Source organism: Puccinia triticina, chromosome 13A (genome assembly GCF_026914185.1).
Source record: "Puccinia triticina chromosome 13A, complete sequence".
NCBI classification, from domain to species: domain Eukaryota; kingdom Fungi; phylum Basidiomycota; class Pucciniomycetes; order Pucciniales; family Pucciniaceae; genus Puccinia; species Puccinia triticina.
In genome coordinates this window covers 4,266,794-4,288,859 of record NC_070570.1, presented here as the reverse complement: position 1 = coordinate 4,288,859, position 22,066 = coordinate 4,266,794, and the positions used below count along the sequence as shown (strand labels likewise).

Here is a 22,066-nt window from a genome sequence, read left to right as displayed (position 1 = left end):
GGGAGAGGATAAAAGAAATCTCTTTTTTTGCTCTCTTATTTCGCTTAAAAACCCCAAGAAGAATGTCAAACTCAATGCAACAAGCAACAGCGTTTGTGAAACAGTTAGCAGGACTCGGACCACAGGACAAGGAGGGCACGGAAGAGCCTGCAGCAACACCGCAAGGAGCAATTGATGAGGTCCCAGAATTGAATCCACCCAAGAAGACCAAGAAAGTGACAGCGCCAAAGGAGGCGGCCCGGAAGATCGCGACCAGGTTGGCATCAAAAGTTCCAGAAGATCCACCGCAGCCAAAGAAAGCCCAACCAATCGCACAGGACGGATGGGAAGGGCTCCTGATGGATGTAGGCCAACGAATAAGCAATGGAGGTAAGCAACGACAAAGCAAACAGAGGGGAACGAGAGGAACAAAAGGAACTAAGAAATAACTTGCCTGTAAGCTCTCAGCGAGGAGGGCTTCACTGTACAATGGCGAGGACGAGGGGACGAGGCTGAGGCCTTGGGAGGACTTCTGGAACCAATGTTTCCTTTGATTGCGCAATCCTAGCTCAGGAGAGATGGAAGGAACATCTCTGTTAGACTACATACAAGCTGAGAGGGAAGGAGAAAGAAGAGGAAACTGGGCAGACTCACCTAGCTCAGGAGAGATGGAAGGAACATCTCTGCTGAACTAGGAGGGGCGGGGGGAATGGTTGGACTAAGTATGGGTCTGTTTGGGATCCTGTGATCCATCTTGTGACACCCCAAAGGCGGGGGGTTACATTGCCTTACCGCTGTTAGCTCACAATCCAGAGGAACGGACAGAAGCTACGTCAAACGATTGCGCCCAAAACAAGCAGGGATGGCCGGGATCAGGTAAGGAGTCCACCAACCCAAAGGAACCTAAAGATACCCAATGGAATTTCTGACCTGATCGGCTTACCCCACCAGAGTCAAACCCAGTCTTAGCAGATGAGGGACCAACACCGAGCGGAACCCATGAAGCGGAGCCAGCTCAAGGAGCACTACCAGCCTGGAAGGTCCAGGAAACGCTGGTCAGGATGGCGGAGAAGGCAATGAAAGCCAAAGAGAACGGAGACATGGCGCTGGCAAACCGCCTTTACAACATCAGAGCGAGTCTAGGACAAGCAGTACCAAGAGCAAGCCCGGCAGCAGCAGCTCCAACCTTAAGGAGAACGGTGCAGGCACCCTTAACGATTGAGGGGCTACAAGTCCCCGTCCCCATCACGAGTAGCACCCAGGTAACCAATGGGATTGAAGAGCTACTACCGACAAGCAATGCGGTGCCCAACGGGTTGGCAAACAGCGCAGGAAGCTTAATCTGTGATGATTCAGCGGCCCCAACATCCGTCAATGTGGGGCTAACCCCTTTCTTACAGAAAAACCTCGAAGAGCTGAAGGGACCATTACCTCTTACCATCTTCAATGAAGAATGGCAAGACAAAGCAATAACACATTGGTCCAAAAAGAAACCAAAGGCTGAGGCGACTGGTACCGACGTATTTTGATATTTGCACTACCAAGATGGATGAATTTGCGATGTTGTATATTGATCAATATAGCGTATATTGATCAATTTATATTGATCAATTTTTTATTATTATTCTTCTTCATACCTTTGTCTGCTTTCCATGTCTCCTTCATACCATTCTATAATCTCTCTCCTTCCCCTTGTGTTAGCTTCAAGCCACAGGAATCTTTTTTTTTGCCTGATAACATTCATAAATTTCTACATACACCATTCAATTCTTCCTGAAAAAAAGACATTGCAAGTTTTAGGATTAATCCAGGGTGGCTGAGGGGTCTCAATTTTTTTTTTCTTTTTTTTTTTACTTCAACAATTGATCTGTTATCAGAAGTCTGCAAATTGACTTTTTTTTCAAAAAAGCAAAAGCATTGACCCCTGACCTCTCTCATGATACCATCCTGCAAACATTTTGAATTTGGTTGTTTGAACTTGCTCAAGATATTGCATATCATACTTGAAGTGCTACATGCATAGGAGGCCTTTATGAAATTAGTTTACCATGGTTTAGCATATTTTTGTCAGGTTCTTTTTTTTATCTACTTTTGTTATCAACCACAGATTAATGAGGAATATTTCCACATAAAATTTTGTTGGACAATTTTTCTGAATATAAAACCCAGAAATAATGTTTTTGGGGTCACATCCATTATGCAGCAGCTGCAATCTGATCAGTTGCCAAATCTCACTACTTTGTTAGTTTCTTGGTATTTCTGCAACTATATCTCAACACAGCCTGGGAATTTTTCCATGAAATTGGTACCAAAATTTTTGAAAGCCCCCATGGATTCATTGTGTACCTTGAATGACCACAAAATCCCCAAATGTAGCTGCTACAATCTGATCAGTGGCCAAATATCACTAATTTGGTAGTTTCTTGGTGTTTCTGCCACTATATCTCAACACAGCCCAGGATTTCTTCCATGATATTGGTTTCAAAATGATCAATAGTCCCCAAGGATTCATTTTGTACCTTAAATCACCACAAAAGTCCCTAATGTAGCCCCTACGACCCGATCAGTTGCCAAATATCACTAATTTGGTAGTTTCTTGGTGTTTCTGCCACTATATCTCAACACAGCCTGGGGGTTCTTCCATGATATTGGTATCAAAATGTTCAGTAGCCCCCAAGGATACATTGTGTACCTTGAATGACCACAAAACCCCCAAATGTGGCAGCTAAAATCTCATCAGTTACCAAATCTCATTAATTTGGTAGGTTCTTGGTGTTTCTGCCACTATATCTCAACACAACCTGGGGGTTCTTCCATGATATTGGTATCAAAATGTTCAGTAGCCCCCAAGGATCCATTGTGTACCTTAAATGACCACAAAACCCCCAAATGTGGCAGCTACAATCTCATCAGTTGCCAAATCTCATTAATTTGGTAGGTTCTTGGTGTTTCTGCCACTATATCTCAACACAACCTGGGGGTTCTTCCATGATATTGGTTTCAAAATGATCAATATTCCCCAAGGATTCATTGTGTACCTTAAATTACCATGAAACTCCCTAATGTAGCCCTACAACCTGATCAGTTGCCAAATATCACTAATTTGGTAGTTTCTTGGTGTTTCTGCCACTATATCTCAAAGCAGCCTGGGAGTTCTTCCATGATATTGGTACCAAAATAATTGCATGCTCTCAAACATTCATTGAGTACCTTTGATGACCACAAAACCCCCAAATGTAGCAGCCACAATGTGATCAGTTACAAAATATCACTAATTTGGTAGTTTATTGGTGTTTCTGCCACTATATCTCAGCGCAGCGTGGGAGTTCTTTCATGATATTGGTACCAAAATGATCACATGCCCCTGAAGATTCATTTAGTACCTTGAATGAACACAAAACCCCCAAATGTAGCAGCCACAATGTGATCAGCTGCCAAATATCACTAATTTGGTAGTTTCTTGGTGTTTCTGCCACTATATCTCAGCACAGCGTGGGAGTTCTTCCATGATATTGGAACCAAAATGATCAAATTCCCCGATATTGGAACCAAAATGATCAAATTCCCCTGAAGATTAATTGTGTACCTTGAATGACCACAATACCCCCAAATGTAGCAGCTAGGATGTGATCAGTTGCAAAATATCACTAATTTGGTAGTTTCTGGTGTTTCTGCCACTATATCTCAGCGCAGCATGGGATTTCTTCCATAATATTGGTATCAAAATGATCAAATTACCTCAAAGATTCATCAAGTACCTGGAATGACCACAAAAACCCCATATGTAGCAGCCACAATGTGATCAGTTGCCAAATATCACCAATTTGGTAGTTTCTTGGTGTTTTTGCCACTATGTCTCAGCACAGCGTGGGAATTCTTTGATGATATTGGTACCAAAATGATTAAATGCCCTCAAAGATGAATTGTGTACCTTGAATGACCACAAAACCCCCAAATGTAGCAGCTACAATGTGAATGGTTGCCAAATATCACTAATTTGGCAACTGATCACAGTGTGGCTGCTACATTTGGGGGTTTTGTGGTCATTCAAGGTACACAATGAATCTTCAGGGGAATTTGATAATTTTGGGACCAACATCATGGAGGAAATCCCATGCTGCGCTGAGATATAGTGGCAGAAACACCAAGAAACTACCAAATTAGTGATATTTGGCAACTGATCACATTGTGGCTGCTACATTTGGGTGTTTTGTGGTCATCCAAGGTACCAAATGAATGTTTGAGGGCATTTGATCATTTTGGTACCAATATCATGGAAGAAATCCCATGCTGCGCTGAGATATAGTGGCAGAAACACCAAGAAACTACCGAATTAGAACATTTGCCAACTGATCACATTTTGGCTGCTACATTTGGGGGTTTTATGGTCATCCAAGGTACTCAATGAATGTTTGAGGGCATGTGATCATTTTGGTACCAATATCATGAAAGAACTCCCATGCTGCGCTGAGATATAGTGGCAGAAACACCAAGAAACTACCAAATTAGTGATATTTGGCAACTGATCACAGTGTGGCTGCTACAGGTGGGGGTTTTGTGGTCATTCAAGGTACCCAATGTATCTTCAGGGGTGATTAACCATTTTGGTACCAATATCATGGAAGAACTCTTATGCTGTGCTGAGATACAGTGGCGGAAACACCAAGAAACTACCAAATTAGTGATATTTGGCAACTGATCACATTGTGGCTGCTACGTTTGGGGGTTTTGTTGTCATCCAAGGTACTCAATGAATCTTTGAGGGCATGTGATCATTTTGGTCCAAATAACTTCGAAGAACTCCCGCGCTGTGCTGAGATATAGTGGCAGAAACATCAAGAAACTACCCAATTAGTGATATTTGGCAACTGATCACATTGTGGCTGCTACATTTGGGGGTTTTGTGGTCATCCAAGGTACTCAATGAATCTTTGAGGGCATTTGATTATTTTGGTACCAGTATCTTGGAAGAACTCCCACGCTGTGCTGAGATATAGTGGCAGAAACATCAAGAAACTACCAAATTAGTGATATTTGGCAACTGATCACATTGTGGCTGCTACATTTGGGGGTTTTGTGGTCATTCAAGGTACACAATGAATCTTCAGGGGTGATTAATCATTTTACTACCAATATCATGGAAGAACTCCCACGCTGTGCTGAGATATAGTGGCGGGAACACCAAGAAACTACCAAATTAGTGATATTTGTCAACTGATCACATTGTGGCTGCTACATTTGGGGGTTTTGTTGTCATCCAAGGTACTCCATGAATCTTTGAGGGCATGTGATCATTTTGAATCAAATATCATGGAAGAACTCCCACGCTGTGCTGAGATATAGTGGCAGAAACATCAAGAAACTACCAAATTAGTGATATTCGTCAACTGATCACATTGTGGCTGCTACATTTGGGGGTTTTGTGGTCATCCAAGGTACTCAATGAATACCTGAGGGCATGTGATCATTTTGGTACCAATATCATGGAAGAACTCCCATGCTGCGCTGAGATATAGTGGCAGAAACACCAAAGACCTACCAAATTAGTGATATTTGGCAACTGATCACCTTGTGCCTGCTACATTAGGGGGTTTCGTGGTCATTTAAGGTACACAATGAATCCTTGGGGGCTATTAATTATTTGGATCGCAATACCGTGGAAGAATTCCCAGGCTGTGTTGAGATATAGTGGCAGCAACACCAAGAAACTACCAAATTAGTGACATTTGGCAACTGATCAGATTGTAGCTGCTACATTTGGGTTATGTGGTAATTCAAGGTACAAAATGAATCCTTGGGGGCTGTTGATCATTTTGATACCAATATCATGGAAGAACTCCCATGCTGTGTTGAGATATAGTGGCAGAAAGGGCCAGAAACTACCAAATTAGTGATATTTGGGAACTGCTCACATTGTTGCTGCTGCATAATGGATGCGACCCCAAATAAATTACATTTTAAAATATGTCTGGGTTTTATATGAAGAAAAATTGTCCAATGAAATTTTATGTGGAAATATTTCTCATTAATCTGTGGTTGATAACAAAAGTAGATAAAAAAAAGAACCTGACCAAAATATGCTAAACCATGGTAAACTAATTTCAAAAAGGCCTTCTATGCATGTAGCACTTCAAGTATGATATGCAATATCTTGAGCAAGTTCAACCAACCAAATTAAAAATGTGTGCAGGATGGTATCATGAGAGAGGTCAAGGGTCAATTTTTTTCCTCTTTTGAAAAAAAGTCGATTTGGAGACTTCTGATAACATCAATTGTTGAAGTAAAAAAAACAGAAAAAAAATTTGAGACCCCTCAGCTACCCTGGATTAATCCTAAAACTTGCAACGTCTTTTTTTCAGGAAGAATTGAGTGGTGTATGTAGAAATTTATGAATGTTATCAGGCAAAAGAAAAAAAAAATTCATGTGGCTTGAAGCTAACACAGGCAGAAGGAGAGAGATTATAGAATAGTATCAAGGAGACATGGAAAACAGACAAAGGTATCAAGAGGAATAATAAAAAAACAAAATTGATCAATATAAATTGATCAATATACGCTATATTGATCAATATACAACATCGCAAATTCATCCATCTTGGTAGTGTTGGGATATCCATACCCCAGCAAGTACTGCCAAACGTACAACAAATGGTTGGTAACCCACCAGGGCTTCTACGCCGCCCTCAGGAAGATCCAGACTGCAGCACACACCACATTTGCCGGATGGCTAGTGGTCCACAAGAAAAACTGTGATGCAATCATCATCCAGGACGGCTACATGACCGGGTTGAGGTACGACATACAAATCAGGGCGAACGCATTTGCACATCGTGTGCAGCTGGGAGACGGACGCCGCTTGGTAGCCAACATCTCTGTCTATCGGGAAGACGTGGTCCGGAAGGCGTACGGGAAGGCGAGGAAGTTTGACGAAGTAGACTTCCCAGATAACCCGTACTCAGCTGGCGGTAGACGATACGGCTGGGACCCAACAACGGGCCAACCAAAGGCTAAGAGCAATAGCGGTAGTAACAATCTACCCCTCCACCTCCGCCAACCAGACAGTTGACAATCCGAAGGGAAGCAACAGGGACAGCAACAAAGGACGTCGCCCGACCTGGCCAAGGAGTACAAGAAAGGTGGCCAAGGCGGCCAGAAACAAGGCCAAGGTGGTTACAAGGGCAACCGCTACAACCCCAGGCACCGAGACCAAGATGGAGGCCGCGACGGCGGTAGGGATGGAGGCAGAGGAAATAACTACTAGTAGGCCAACACTCTAATCCCTCCCTTTTTCCTTCCGCACGGAGTGGGAAGCGGAACAGAGGAGCACCCGCCTAGGGAGACGCCATGTGCGGCCGCCGCCCCCACCCTCTTTTTGTTTTTCTTGTTCCATTTCTGGGAAACTCCACGGATGTAATGGAAAGAGTACCCTTATATCATGAGAATAACCAAATGGTTAAGAGAGCTTTGTTGGAGTGCATCCCGATACAGGGGTGGTAACTAAAAAGTGAGAAGTTGTGAGAGCGGTTCCTGATTATGATATGTGTTACTCCTTTTGATAACAGTGAGGAGGAAAATATAGAAACAAGATGCGCAGAAAATAAGATAACGCTCAGCCAGGCGTGGCCAAAGGGAGTGACGTGCGAGATGAATATCCCGCGTTGGAAGGAAGCTTTAGAACAATCAAACTTGCTCCCGGAGTTTGAAGACGTCCTGATAGGCTTTGAGAAGGGTTTTGACCAAGGGATACCGCAACACACAATAGATGGTTACAAAGATTATTACACACCACCAAACCATAGCTCAGCTTTACAAGCGCGGTTAAAAATAGAGGCGTCAATGAAGAAAGATGTGGAAGAGGGACAAATTTACGGACCATATACACAAGACCAAGTGAATAGGCAATTCCCTTTCTTTCAAACTAGCCCGTTAGGAGCGGTAATCAACGGCAACGGATCACTGCGACCAATAAATGACCTTTCTTTCCCCCACGGACAGGACATAATCCCATCAGTCAATTCGTTTGTGGACTCAGACGAATTCCAAACCATGTGGGACGACTTTAACGTAGTTGCAAAATTTATAAAAGGGATAAAAGAACCCATTCTTTTAGCAATTTTTGACTGGGAAAAAGCGTATCGGCAGATTCCAACAAGACCGGATCAGTGGCGATACCTGACGGTTCAAGATTTTGAGGGAGGAATCATGCTGGATACAAGAATTGCGTTTGGAGGTGTAGCAGGATGTGGTTCGTTTGGGCGACCGGCAGACGCGTGGAAGCGGATAATGATGGCAGAATTTGATGTACTCACCATATTCAGGTGGGTAGACAACAATCTATTCGTGAAGCAAGCGGGGTCAGGCCTGCGTATGACGGACGTGGTGAAGAGGTCCAACAAACTTGGCGTAAAGAAAAATAAGGAAAAATACAAGCCGTTTGCCAAAGAGCAAAAGTTTGTGGGCTTTGTGTGGAACGGGACCGGAAAAACTGTCCGACTCCCAGAAGAGAAACTAGCAAAATTGATAGCGCAGGTACTAGTATTCCTAGAAAAAGACGCAGAGTTTTGGTACAACAAGGTCTAAGTCATTGCGGGCAGGCTAAATCACGTATCCTATATCCTCCCTCAACTGCGATGCTACTCATGCGGCATATACCGGTGGCTGAAAAGCTGGGTATACAAGGACAAAACGCGAACTCTGCCAAAAGACGTGGAAGAAGACCTCAAGGTTTGGTTGTCAACACTCAGAAACTTTGAACCAACGTGCTGAATTGCATTGCAGGAGCCAACAGAAGTAGGCTGAGTAGGAGACGCCTCAACTAGTTTTGGGATAGGAGTTCTCATTGGGAAGAAATGGGCACAATTCTTCCTCAAGTCACGCAAGGAGTTAGAGAAAGGAATCTCCATTGAGCTCGATATTGAAGAAGAAAGGATATCACGCCTTGAGACCATTGCGGTGAGGCTAGGGCTGATGATGCTGATTAAACTCGGTGCAAGACGCGGGAAGAATTTTATTGTATGGACGGATAACACAACGACAGAGACGGTGATAAACAAAAGGAAGTCAAAGGACAAGTTTGTAAATGAAGAGTGGAACGTTATCCAAAAGATACTCACAGAGCGGCAGATAAATCTAGTGGCCAAAAGAGTGATTTCAAAGGAAAACCGGGCCAATGCGCTTTCACAAGGATCCCGGAAGGACCATAGCAGACGCGACCAAATCATAATAGAAGTACCTAGTGACTTGACAAATTTGATAGAACAAGTAGTACCGTAATGAAAAATCTCCGCGCCGAGGCGCAAGGGTTAAAATGACACGGTAGCTAGAATTGGGTGTGGATAGGCTAGCTCTGAGCCGGGCTCGAGTTCCCTGGAGTTACGGGTCGGGCTCGGACCTTAGGGAGGTGTCCCTATACAGCCTGGATGGAGGCGAGTGACCTAAATACACACGCCCCCCTCTCCTCTCAAGGCCAGGCCAGCAGAGATCAAATCTGCGCACGGCAGGCAACACCAGGAAAAAAAAATAGTCACTTGATGACAAGTGACATCATGCCAGCTCCAGCGGGCTACCCACCATCTACCCACCATCTACCCATCATCTACCCACCATCTACCCACCATCTACCCATTATCTACCCACCATCTACCCACCATCTAACCAGTTTAAGAATTTCCACAGGAGATCCTCAGTTTTTGCTGGGCACCACTGATCCCCATTTCTGGTCAGCTGATACTCAGCTTTAGCTCCCAGCTTATGCTCAGCTTTGGTGCCCAGCTCATGCTCAGCTTTGTTGCCCAGATCAGAACCAGTCCTGGCCCAGCTTATTTTCAGCTTTATTCCAGTCATGGCTCAGCTTAGACTCAGATTAGGACTATCATTGGCCCAGCCAATGCTCAGCTTTGGACCAGTATTGGCTCAGCTGATTTTCAGCTTTGGATAAATCTTGGCCCAGACAATGCTCAGATTCTGAGTCTGACCACTCCTGTAACAGCTTATGCTCATCTGTGGACCAGCCTTGGCTCAGCTGATGCTCAGCTGTGGACCAACCTTGGCTAAGACAATGCTCAGCTGTGGACTAGCCTTGGCTCAGCTGATGCTCAGCTGATGCTCAGCTGTGGACCAGCCTTGGCTCAGCTGATGCTCAGCTGATGCTCAGCTGTGGACCAGCCTTGGCTCAGCTGATGCTCAGCTGTGGACCAGCCTTGGCTCAGTAGATGCTCAGCTGTGGAACAGCCTTGGCTCAGGTGATATTAATATTTTGAATAGTCTCAAAACATCTGATACTCAGCTTTAGAACAGCCTTGGCTCAGCCAATGCTCAGCTTTGGACCATTGTTGGCTAAGCTGATGCTCAGATTTGGAATATTCTTGGTCCAGCTGACACTTGTTTTTGTTTCAGGCTTGGAATATCCAATGCTCAGTTGTGGCCCAGGCTCAGCCAATGCTCAGCTTTGGCTCAGGCTCAGTCAATGCCTACTGCTCAGCTGTTCCTGGGAAAAAATTAGGATCAGCTGACTGTGCCACATTGAGTGCTCTGGTGCAGTCCTGCAAGCTCTACAAGTGCTGGTGGAGCAGACTTGGAGCAGCGCTGGAGTAGCTCTGGAGCAGAAACCAAAGCTGCATCATGTCACTTGCCATCAAGTGACTATTTTTTTTTCCTGGTGCAAAGAGAGAGAGAAGAGGATTCCATCCCCCCACAACCCATACTCGAGTAGCTCGGAGATAACAGGTATCTCAGGCTACTCTAGACGACTAAAGGAATTTATCCTAGGTTAGTTGTTGAAAGAGTCAACTAGGAAAGTGCGCCATGAAGCGCAACAGGAATAAATTCCTCGGCGGGCTGCAAACATAGCGGCAGATTGGATTTGGGATTCAAGAGTGTTTTTGAAGGGATCCGACCTCAGGAAGGTGGAAAGTGAAAGGGCAGATGTAGGCGGCCAACCTGTCTGCTCAGATTTTTGATGGCTTTTACTTGAGTCAAGATATCAAGAGTTGAAGATTTTGAAAATTTTCCCCAGCCAAATGGGATTTCTGCTGCCTACTGTTTTGCGAGGTAGGGCGTAAGTCCCTCCTTTGGAGGGTCGCTTTGCGACAGCGCTCGCGCGCCTCCGATTGAGGGACTTAGCTAAGTTCAAATCTTTAGGTAGCTAGCGAGTTCCGCGAGGCTTGGTTGCTCAGCTAAAGAAATAATCCACCCTCGCCAGCTGGTATTGGCTCAGTAGGCAATGTGGATTTAGATAACAACACCAACTAGCAGCAACTCCACCCTTGTGTTTATGTATGTACATACAATATACACCCCTCGGTAAGGAACACAACACCGCTGATGACACCCTCCAGCCATACATATTGGTGGCCGGTCGATTTATCAATTGACTGGGCATACTATTGGTACCGGTATTCTATCAACTGACAGGTCATACTATTGGTGACCGGTCATTGTACCATCAATGACTGGTCATCCAATCAAATGACCGGCCATCCAATCGTATGACCGGCCATCAAATCGTCTGACCGGTCATCCAGTCGACTGACCGGTCATTCAATTGAATGACCGGTCATCCAGTTGACTAACCGGTCATCCAATTCAATGACCGGTCATCCAGTCGACTGACCGGTCATCCAATTGAATGACCGGTCATCCAGTCGGCTGACCGGTCATCCAATTGATTGAACGGTCATCCAATCAAATGTCCGGCCATCTAATCGGATGACCGGCTATCAAATTGTATGACCATGACTGTCAGGCCGCGCCTCTATAGTGGCAACGCGCTGAATGAAACCTTTGATATAGTCAAGGTTTGACGGCTGATCTCAGCTATCACAACTGTCTGTCGGTGCTTGACTTGGCCGCAGCACAAGGAGAAAGCCGTGCCTCCGTCTGGAGGGGCTGGTTGAGCGAATACAACTGGAATCTAAGAGATTCAAGAAAGAGTCCTTTCTAGGACAGAGAGAGAGAGAAAAGGGAGAAAACCTAGACTTACTTAGTTTGGGTAAGTCGAGGTCGAGAGCGGAGTCAGAAGTGTAAAGATGGTGGAAGGTGGATCAGAAAGTAAGCGCCCCAATTGTTGTATCTTCAATACAACAAATAAGAGGGCTTGGTAACTAATAATGATCTGGGGGACCATCCTAGGTACGGAGATCCCTCATGTTTTATACCCAGCTTTTAGCTGGTTGGCTTGTGGTTTGTGGACCACAGATCGTCATTCAGAGAACTTTGTGAGAAGTTCCTTAGAACCTATCCGGTGGGTATGTTCACTTGCGACATTGGCTCAGGTACAATGTTCCTGAGATTCAACCTCCACAGCTTCTGTTCCCAGCCGGATCCTAAACCCCGGTAGCTACAGAGCCGCTGGTGGCAGGGTCGCCATCTTCTGTGGCGGCCCGCAGTTTGTCATTCTCTGTGCTGACTGCGTTAGCAGATGGCTGACAGTGACCGGTCATCCAGTCAACTGACCGGTCATCCAATTGGATCAACGGTTATCTAGTTGAATGACTGGTTGTCCAGTATCCAATTGATGAATGAGATGAATGACCGGTCGTCCAGTCGAATGACCGGTCGTCCAGTCGAATGACCGGTCGTCCAGTCGAATGACCGGTCGTCCAGTCAAATGACCGGTTGTCCAGTCGAATGACCGGTTGTCCAGTCGAATGACCGGTTGTCCAGTCGAATGACCGGTTGTCCAGTCGAATGACCGGTCATACTATCAATGGCCGTTCAAACGGCAGTCTTTCAAGTGTGTGCTGGTCTTAATATTTGACCGGTCAACCTATTGAATGACCGTCATGAGGACTGGTCATCCTGTCATGACCGGTTGATTGATGACCGGTCATCCCATTGATGACTGGTTGAGGGGAGGAGAGCTACTGGCATGTATGTACAGCAAAAGCGAAAAAGCTTGTGGTCCGGCAGGCCCAATTTTGGAATCTCAGCCACTGCCCTTCAAGCCTGTATAGGTCCTGTATGTCAAGCTGCATACAGGAATATCATTGGAAGAAAAATTCTATTTCCTTCATCATCAACATTGGGGTATTGAGGGTTGCACCATTGGAATCCTGGTGCAATTTTACCCTCATCAGCTGCTTCCCCAGGACTACCTGCCCCACCCAACAGTCAACCCGACACGCAAATCAAGCTCAACCAGTCGCCCAGAGGCGATGTGACATCCTGTACAGCGGAGCTGTACAGGTGTGTGGCTGAAATGCAGCAGGCAATTTTCGGCCTCCCGCACCCGCAAGCTTTTTTGCTTTTGCTGTATTTATCTGCTGTGTATTGTGTTTTGATAGGACCCTGGCAAGCACGGCCAGAGGGTACGCATGAAAATCAATTCAAAAATTGTGGGATTCATACATTTTTAAAAGACATTTTTGGCTTTTCTTTACAACATTTACCACATTTTGAGGAGAAATTAGCAGTACATTATTTTCCCTTTAAGCCTACATGTGCCCATCTTTTCAGAATCCATTTATCATGTTTGGTTGTGAGCCAAAGTGGCTTTAAACATTCATACATTTTCATGCGTACCCTCTGGCTGCGCTTGCCAGGGTCCTGTTTTGATGAACCCTTGGACAAACAAGCAAGTCGATGACTTAGAGTTATGTCCTTAAGCTGCACATCAGCAATTTTTGCCACCCAAATGCCTTGCTGTGATCAAGGATTGGCAGGTGTCCGGCCTCATCCAATCACGACCACGGTGACCTTTCCTGCAGTCTTTGGTTGGTCTATCTTCTCAGCAACGCACAGAAATCCAAATCTTACGATGGGCTTCCGGTCCTACGCCCCGGACACCAAATTTCACGCCGTTCGGATGGCCCTTGAGGGCTTATCCTTTTCAGACATTTGACAGCTTCTTGGATGTTCGGTTTTGCGGCAGTCTTTTGCTCGATGGCTTGGCCTATACGGGGAAACTCAATGTGTGATTAAAGCCAAACTATCAAGAGAAGATTCTCCTTTGATGATCGAGCTCGTATGACTCAAACCTGGTTTGTTTCTCGCTAAATACTCCTTCATGAAGCAAATGGAGTATTATCCAGCCAAGCTCTTGGTCTTTACAGGTGTGCATCTCCAATCAGCCTGTGTTTTTTTCCGCACAAAGATGACTGTTATTGTTTTGTTGGCTCTGTAGACAAAAGTGCCTTCTCTGACAAGGATCTCCTCCGATCCTTTGCCCGGTCGCCATGAGGCACTCCCTCAGAGCAATTCCTTGTCAATCAGAATGCAGCCCGGCTCAGCCTCCTCCCAGCGATCTCAGTTAATGGACTGGTTACTCTCACGACGACCTTTGAAACATTCACTGGTCGCCAATTCAAGCACTTTCTGGAATTTGACTTGGTGAGTCATGCTGCTGTCAGTGTCAACAGGGTCTCCACTGATACTCTACACATGTAAAGCTCCCTTGTGAGCCTGTGTCTCTTGTGTGACAACAGGACACAGGGAGAATGGGGGGACTCTGGTTGGATTTCTTGGGATAGAGAAATACAAACAGAGAGAGAAGAAAGAAAGAGAGAAAGAGAAGATCAGGCCTAGACTTTAAGTCTTAATTAATTGATCTGGGCTATTCTCAACCTGGAAAAGTTGGATTCCAGCTGTGCAAGGCCAAGAAAGAGTGCAACAGCCTCCACTCACAACAAGGAAACGTTGGTGGGATTCAGAAGTAGGGTTACTACTCTGCTCTGGTTTTGTAGGTCTTAACCAGAGATAACCTTTTGATCTTTTAAGATTGAAAGTGTTGAATAAAAGAAGAAACAGTCAAGAGTTTAACTCTGGATAAGCAAGGTTCAGTGAAAAGAGTCTACTTACTGTCAATATCCTAGGCGCCTGTGACGGTAGGTATACTGGGAGCGTGGTAGTCTCTTTGGTGGTGATCCTGGGTTATCTGGGGTGTGGTTCTGGTGTGCTGAAGTCTGTGGATCCTCCAGCTGCATGGGGGATCCTGACTTCGAAAATTTTCACAGTTTGCTTATGTAATTACATATGTACATGTGGTTTGGCGCACCTGTTAGCGCTGACATGTCACAACTGCGCATGCGCGCCATAACTCAAGAACTCAGGGAAGGAGTATAGTTACAAAGAATTGATAAGTTGTAACTAGGGTTAAAATTGCATGAGGAAACAGAAAATGAAGTCAAAACAGTGATATCAATTAAGATGAAAAGGATATGAAGTACTTTCATATGTAATGAGTAGAAAAGAGGCAGACTTTAGGTCAACTGTGTTGACTCTAAGGCTGACATCCCTTGAATGCATCACTACCCCGACGTGAACTCGGTCCTTGTATGCAATAATGCTTCTTACCATTGAGGTGACCGAGTTCAAGCCTTGTGTCATGCGGCATCAGACATACACCCATGGTGGCCTAGTACATATGGCACTCAATTTCTTGAGCTGCCCAGGTGAGTTGACCGCCTTTCTTATCATAATTGTGATGGTGGTCTGCCCGATTGCGGTATCTTCAGTCGTCTCTCAGTCCAGAAAGTCCCTGTTTATGCGGTTTGGTCGGTGATTGTTGTGTCAATCTTGATGGGTATTTTGAAATTTGCTTCTACAGTCGCACTAAATGCTGTCTTCAGGTATATTGTGCCTCCTTTTAAAGAAAGAGTGTGGCTCAAACCACGACTACTGGAGATTTCGTCAGCTAAATGGCTGATAGAATTCCAACCTTTTCTTATTTTGTTTTCCTCATCCACTGAATTTTCAGTTTATGCACAATTGTAAGTGAACACGTGGATTTTATCAAGGTTTACCTGTTTCAATCTAGACTAACAGCGTTTCCTGTACCGGCAAATTTTCAACCTATCATAGGCTCTTGACTCATCATAAGCCATTCCAATTGCCATGAAGCTCATATACATGGACCATCCTGAAGTACGTGATCAAAACACTCCTACTGCTGGCAGCTGAGGGGACTCACATCTCCTCTCAATGACTGGTCAGACCGGTCATCGAGGGGACTTCTCTTGATGACCGGTCTTTGCCGGTCATTGAGGGGACTCACATCTTCTCTCAATGACCGGTGTGACCAGCATTGAGAGGACTCGCCACCTCTCAATGACCGGTTAGACCGGTCATTGAGAGGACTCACCCCCTCTCAATGACCGGTTAGACCGGTCATTGAGAGGACTCACCACTTCTGAATGACCGGTTAGACCGGTCCTTGAGAAGAATCACCACCTCTTGATGACCGGCACAGACCAGGAAATGAGAGGACTCACCACCTCTCAATGACCGGTCTAACCGGTTAGACCGGTCATTGAGAGGACTCACGGCTCTAGATAACCGGTTTGTGCCGGTCACCGTGGGGACTAACAGCTGTTGATGACCGGTCTTTGCCGGTCATCAAGGGGACTCACATCTCTTCTTGATGACCGTTCTTTGCTGGTCACCGAGGGGACTCACATCTCCTCTCGATGACCGGTCAGACCGGTCATTGAGGGGACTCACCACCTCTCAATGACCAGTAAGACAGGTCATCAAGAGTAGATCTAATATTGTGACTCCCCCACCGTCCCTTCCCCTGCCGTACCGCTCGCGAGTCAAAGGCCCCCTCCCAAACTGAGCCAAGTCCCTCCTGGGATCTTTGCGCCCGCCTCCAAAGGAGGGACTTCTGAGTCAGTGGACTTTTCAGATTTTGCAGAGAAAATCCCAAGACTGCAATAACGTTTCCAAAACAATAGCTATTGTGGCACCGTACCAAACATGATGAAGGTCTACACTTGGCCTACAACCTCACAAAATTTTGGGGCTGTACCATCCCTCCTTCAACAAAAAAACAGCATCAGAAGTTGACCTGTGAGACACTCCACCGGGTACCCTGAAACAGTGAAGTGAATACAGTTCCTTTGAGGCAAAAAAGTGACACATTGGTCTTCTTTTTTTCCATAGCTCTGACAGGTGTATGTACAAAGGATGAAAAGCAGAAGAAATTTTGCATTTTTTGATGACACTGACATCAAATGGATTGTAATCTGTGAGACAATGCCCCTGGGGACCCGCGTCTTACCCATTATGAGGCCTTCTTGCTAGCTGATTCCTTGACCATTAAGGTGGGGTGATATATAACAAAACAAATACTGATAGATTTGCAGGATTCTTGCCTGTTCATGTACATTGAGCAAACCTGTCATGCCAAAAAAAACAAATGTTAGTCCCTCATTCAGAGGGGGGCGCTTTGCGCCCAGGAGGGACTTAGTTAAGTCCAGCCCCCTCCAACCAAAACCCCTTGCCCTTGCGCAGGTGGCACTTGTGCAGAGCAACTGGAAAGTTGGTTTTTTTGCATGCATGGGATGCAATGGAGTTTGTGTTCCTTAGCAGGGAATGGGGGATACTTCACAACAGTCTACTTCGCCAGTTTTAAAATTGTTTTGCCTAACTAATATGGCTAGCCTGTTAAGGGAAAGGGTGATTGAAAGTGGTGGGATGGCCATTCAATTTGCAGCAGCGAAGCCGCCTTGGCCTCTAGTTCATCTAAAATGATGAACATAATTATCATGCAATCAGAATTGCAAAAAACTCAATCTCCAATTGATTAATTAATTTGTACCCGGTTTTTTGCGTACCCGCTTTTCTGGGGTAAACACTAAGGGGATAAATTTCTTGTTACATGCTCCAGCCGCACAAAAATTTCAGGGCACTTATGATTGTGAATATTCTACATTCCCTGAAATCTTTAGGATTTTCAGGGAGTGCGCGGTGGGCTTAGTAGGAAATTTCCTGCTAACTGAATAACTTTTTTGCTACATTTCCAAACAAGCTAAAAATTTCAGGAATATTCAAAATCTACATATTCTTCGTTTCCTGAAATTTTCAGCAATGGTGTGGCATGAAAACATGAGATATAAGGGGTGTGCGGCAGTCTTAAGGGGAAAAATCCGGCTAATTGAATAGCTTTTTTGTTACATATCACAGCAGTCTAAAACCTTGAGTGAACTTTGAAATATGCATCTTCTCCGTGACCTTGAATTTTTAGCAATGTTGTGGCATCAGAACATGAGTTATATGGGGTGCGCAGTAGTAGGTATTATGACTAGCGCGCATCCCTTACATCTCAGCTTATGATGCCACAACATTACTAAAAATGTCATGTCACAGAGGATATTCATATTTGAAATTTTACTCAAGTTGTTAGACTGCTGTTATATGTAACAAAAAAGCTATTCAATTAGCCAGATTTTTCCCATTAAGACTGCCGCACACCCCTTATATCTCATGTTTTTGTGCCACCCCATTGCTAAAAATTTCAGGAAACGGAGAATATACACATTTTAAATACTCCTGAAATTTTCAACTTGTTTGGAAATGTAACAAAAAAGTTATTCAGTTAGCAGGAAATTTCCTACTAAGCCCACCGCGCACTCCCTGAAAATCCTAAAAATTTCAGGTAATGTAGAATATTCACAATCATAAGTGCCCTGAAATTTTTGTGCGGCTGGGGCATGTAACAAAAAAGTTATTCCCTAAGTATATACCCCAGAAAAGGGGGTATGCAAAAAATAATTAATTAATTCAAATTGGTTTTTTTGGTATTCTGATTGAATGATAATTTTGTTCATCATTTTAGAAAAATTTTGATATTACTTGCGTCGCGTAGAAATGAGTAGAAAAAAACCGGGTACGCACGCGGAAAAGGGGGTACGCAAAAACCGGGTACAAACGCGGAAAAACCGGGTACGTTTAGTAACCCCCACTAGAGGCCAAGGCGGCTTCGCCGCTGCAAAATAAAATTTTAATCCTCACCCCATACCTGTGACATGGCTGCATGCTTGACTTGAACACCATGAAATTCTGAAGCAAGTCATAATTGTTTCTTTCCACATATAAGGCCTCACTTATTATGTCAAGACTAGAGGCCAAGGCGGCTCCGCCGCTGCAGGGCACCAATCCATCCTCCTTTCCTGCCAAAAAGCTCCCCAAGTCACCTCATTAGCCCTTCAATATTTGGGTCTCCATCCACTGATATTCCTCCCCCCCCCCCCCCCCCCCCCCCCCCCCCCCCCCACTGGCCTATCTCAGCAGAAATCAACAGAAATTCTTCCTGAAGCAGGGCAAGCAGCAGTGGTGGGCAGATACGTTATCCAAAATTCCGCATTTTTGGTTTGTAAATTTGAATTTTGCACACAAAGGTTCAAGTTATCAGCAAGATTTAAAGATCAAGGCTTTTTGTCACTATTATCTTGAATCTCTAAGTTACAGATAACTGAAAATCTCTTGCTTAATCAATGATTAGAAGGAAACCACTCTATAAAAATGTGATATTTTTGGCACAAATTTAAGATAATGGTGTTACAAAGTCCTGATCTTTAAATCTTGCTGATAACTTGAACCTTTGTGCGCAAAATTCAAATTTACAAACCAAAAATGCGGAATTTTGGATAACGTATCTGCCCACTGCTGCAAGCAGGGACTGGGTGTGTCAAAATTCAGGAGATTTGAATGCATTCATTTAAATCATGGTTCCTGAGATTTTCAAACTTGGCCTTACAGCAACAGAGGAAACAAGCAAGCATTTCACCTCCCCAATTTGGAGTGTTTGACCCCCTTTGCTATCCAAGCCGTCTTAATCACATCTCATGGAATAGCAGCCACATCAAAACACTCCTCATATGGTATTTAGATTTTCAAAACTTACCTCACCCAGAATTTTATTCCATACTTGTTATTGGAATGTTGTCAATAAAAATGCTGCTTAATTTCTAATGGTATAATATTTGGAAGTTATCCAAGTTTAAAATAGTAGATCTTTCTACACAATAAACAGTGCAAAATTATAAAAAGCCAAGAAGAAATTCATGTATTTATGATCAGATGTATCAATACCACAGAATTTGGAAACAAATTATGAACTCAGCGCTCATCTGTGCACAGCTCAGCCAGCTCAGGGTGCAACTACACATGCAAATGACCGGTCTGAGGGGCCTTGGTCTTCCATCCATCCCTAAGACCGGTCATCGCAGCGCTATACATGCGGATGACCGGCCTTCTGCAGGCCGGTCATCACAGCACTACACGTTTGGATGACCGGCCTGAGGGATTGAGGGACGACCGAGGCGGATCATCCGCATGTGTAGTCTTGCAATAACCGGCCTGAGGGAGGCCGGTCATCTGCATGTATAGCGCTGCGATGACCTGTCTTAGGGATGGATGGAAGACCAAGGCCCTTCAGACCGGTCATTCGCATGTGTAGTGCTGCGATGACTGGCCTGAGGGATGGCTGGAAGACCGATGCCGGTCATTGCTGGGTACACATTGTGCCAGTCATCGGGTCTCAGTCCACTCAATGACTGGCATGTGCCGATCATCGAGTGGGTTGTTTACCCACTCGATGACTGGTGTGTGCCGGCATTGAGAGGGTTGTGTACCCACTCTATAACCGGCGTGTGCTGGTCATCGAGTGGATTGAGACCCACTCAATGACTGGCTTGTGCCAGTCATTGGGTCTCAGTCCACTCGATGACTGGCGTGTGCCGGTCATTGAGTGGGTTGTGTACCCACTCAATGACTGGTGTGTGCCGGCATTGAGAGGGTTGTGTACCCACTCTATAACCGGCGTGTGCTGGTCATCAAGTGGATTGAGACCCACTTGATGACTGGCTTGTGCCAGTCATCGGGTCTCAGTCCACTCAATGACTGGCGTGTGCCGGTCATCGAGTGGGTTGTGTACCCACTTGATAACCGGCGTGTGCTGGTCATTGAGTGGATTGAGACCCACTCGATGACTGGCTTGTGCCAGTCATTGGGTCTCAGTCCACTCGATGACTGGCGTGTGCTGGTCATCGAGTGGGTTGTGTACCCACTCGATGACTGGTGTGTGCCGGTCATCAAGTGGGTTGTGTACCCACTCGATAACTGGCGTGTGCCGGTCATCGAGTGGATTGAGACCCACTTGATGACTGGCTTGTGCCAGTCATCGGGTCTCAGTCCACTCGATGACTGGCGTGTGCCGGTCATGGAGTGGGTTGTTTACCCTCTTGATGGCCGGTGTGTGCCGGCAGGTAGGGTTGTGTACCCACTCGATGACTGGCTTGTGCCAGTCATCGGGTCTCAGTCCACTTGATGAGCTGCGATGACCGGTCTTAGGGATGGATACCAAGGCCCCTCAGACCGGTCATTTGCATGTGTAGTGCTGCGATGACTGGCCTGACTCAGGCCAGTCATTGTGCCCCGTGGCAACGACCACTGGTGCATCGAGGATAGGGGCGCCACCGGGGCAGTTACGATAGGAGGAGGGTGGCGTGGCCGTGGTCTGGGTAAGCGGGCGGTGCAGTTGGATGGTTATATAAGAAAAGGGATTTGGGATTCATTGATCCGCAGGGGATTTGGTTTCGTCCGCCCCCTCCCTGGGAGCCCCCTAACTGCTTGGTTAGGCCCTCCCTGGCTAGTTTACCAACCGGCCCTCTTTTGCTCGTTGCTCCGGCACAGCTGGAGGGTCATCCATAGGGCCTTCGGGCCTTTGGGGATATTCAATGTGCCTAGTGAGAAGAATGGGGCATTTTTGCCCCATTTTGTGAGAAAAAAACACCCCAAAACTTAGATCTGCAGGTCTAGAATTCTGTGGATTTAAGAAAGTGGGATTGAGTGAAATGAAAAATGTGTTTTTCCTGAGATGTGGAATATTTTGTGGTGAAATTCAATTGGTAAGTTGTTTTATTAATCTGAGTTATAAGAAGTCCCCAATTCCCACTGGCTAATTAGAAATAATCCATACACTGCTGTGAATTCAGGAGTTCAACTATCACTCTCAAACAAGGAAGACAAATTAGCATTGACCATTAATGTCAATTGACTTGCTTCCTGAACAATAAATTAACGGACCTACTTCGCGCAGCAGCGAAAAACTCTTCGCGCACAGAATGGACTGTCCCCCGACGTCAAGCCTGCTGTGCACGCAAGCCAAAAAATACTTTGTGCACAGCGACTTCCCCCAAAAGAAGGAGAAAGTTTTTCTGGATTTTTTTTTTGATGGATCAAAAGAGGGGGTCTTGCTTGCCCCCTCCAAAAAGTTTTGGATTTTTTGGAGGTGTCCTCCATCATGTAAATTTTTTTATAATATTAATCCAAAAAATAAGCTCCCCCTGCCCCGATAACCCACCCCAGG

General features: G+C 45.3%; 1 protein-coding gene across 1 annotated transcript in view; it reads left to right on the top strand.

The window, feature by feature from the left end:
• Positions 1-62: 62 nt before the first annotated feature.
• The window catches only part of PtA15_13A373 (uncharacterized protein), a gene marked incomplete at both ends in the record, with an annotated part of 100,273 nt that continues 78,269 nt past the window's right edge, over positions 63-22,066 (top strand). Inside the window, 3 exons of the mRNA XM_053162564.1 lie at positions 63-369; positions 781-855; positions 931-1,294. Coding sequence (XP_053026528.1) covers positions 63-369; positions 781-855; positions 931-1,294 — 746 coding nt within the window. The remainder of the gene's footprint in view (positions 370-780; positions 856-930; positions 1,295-22,066) is intronic.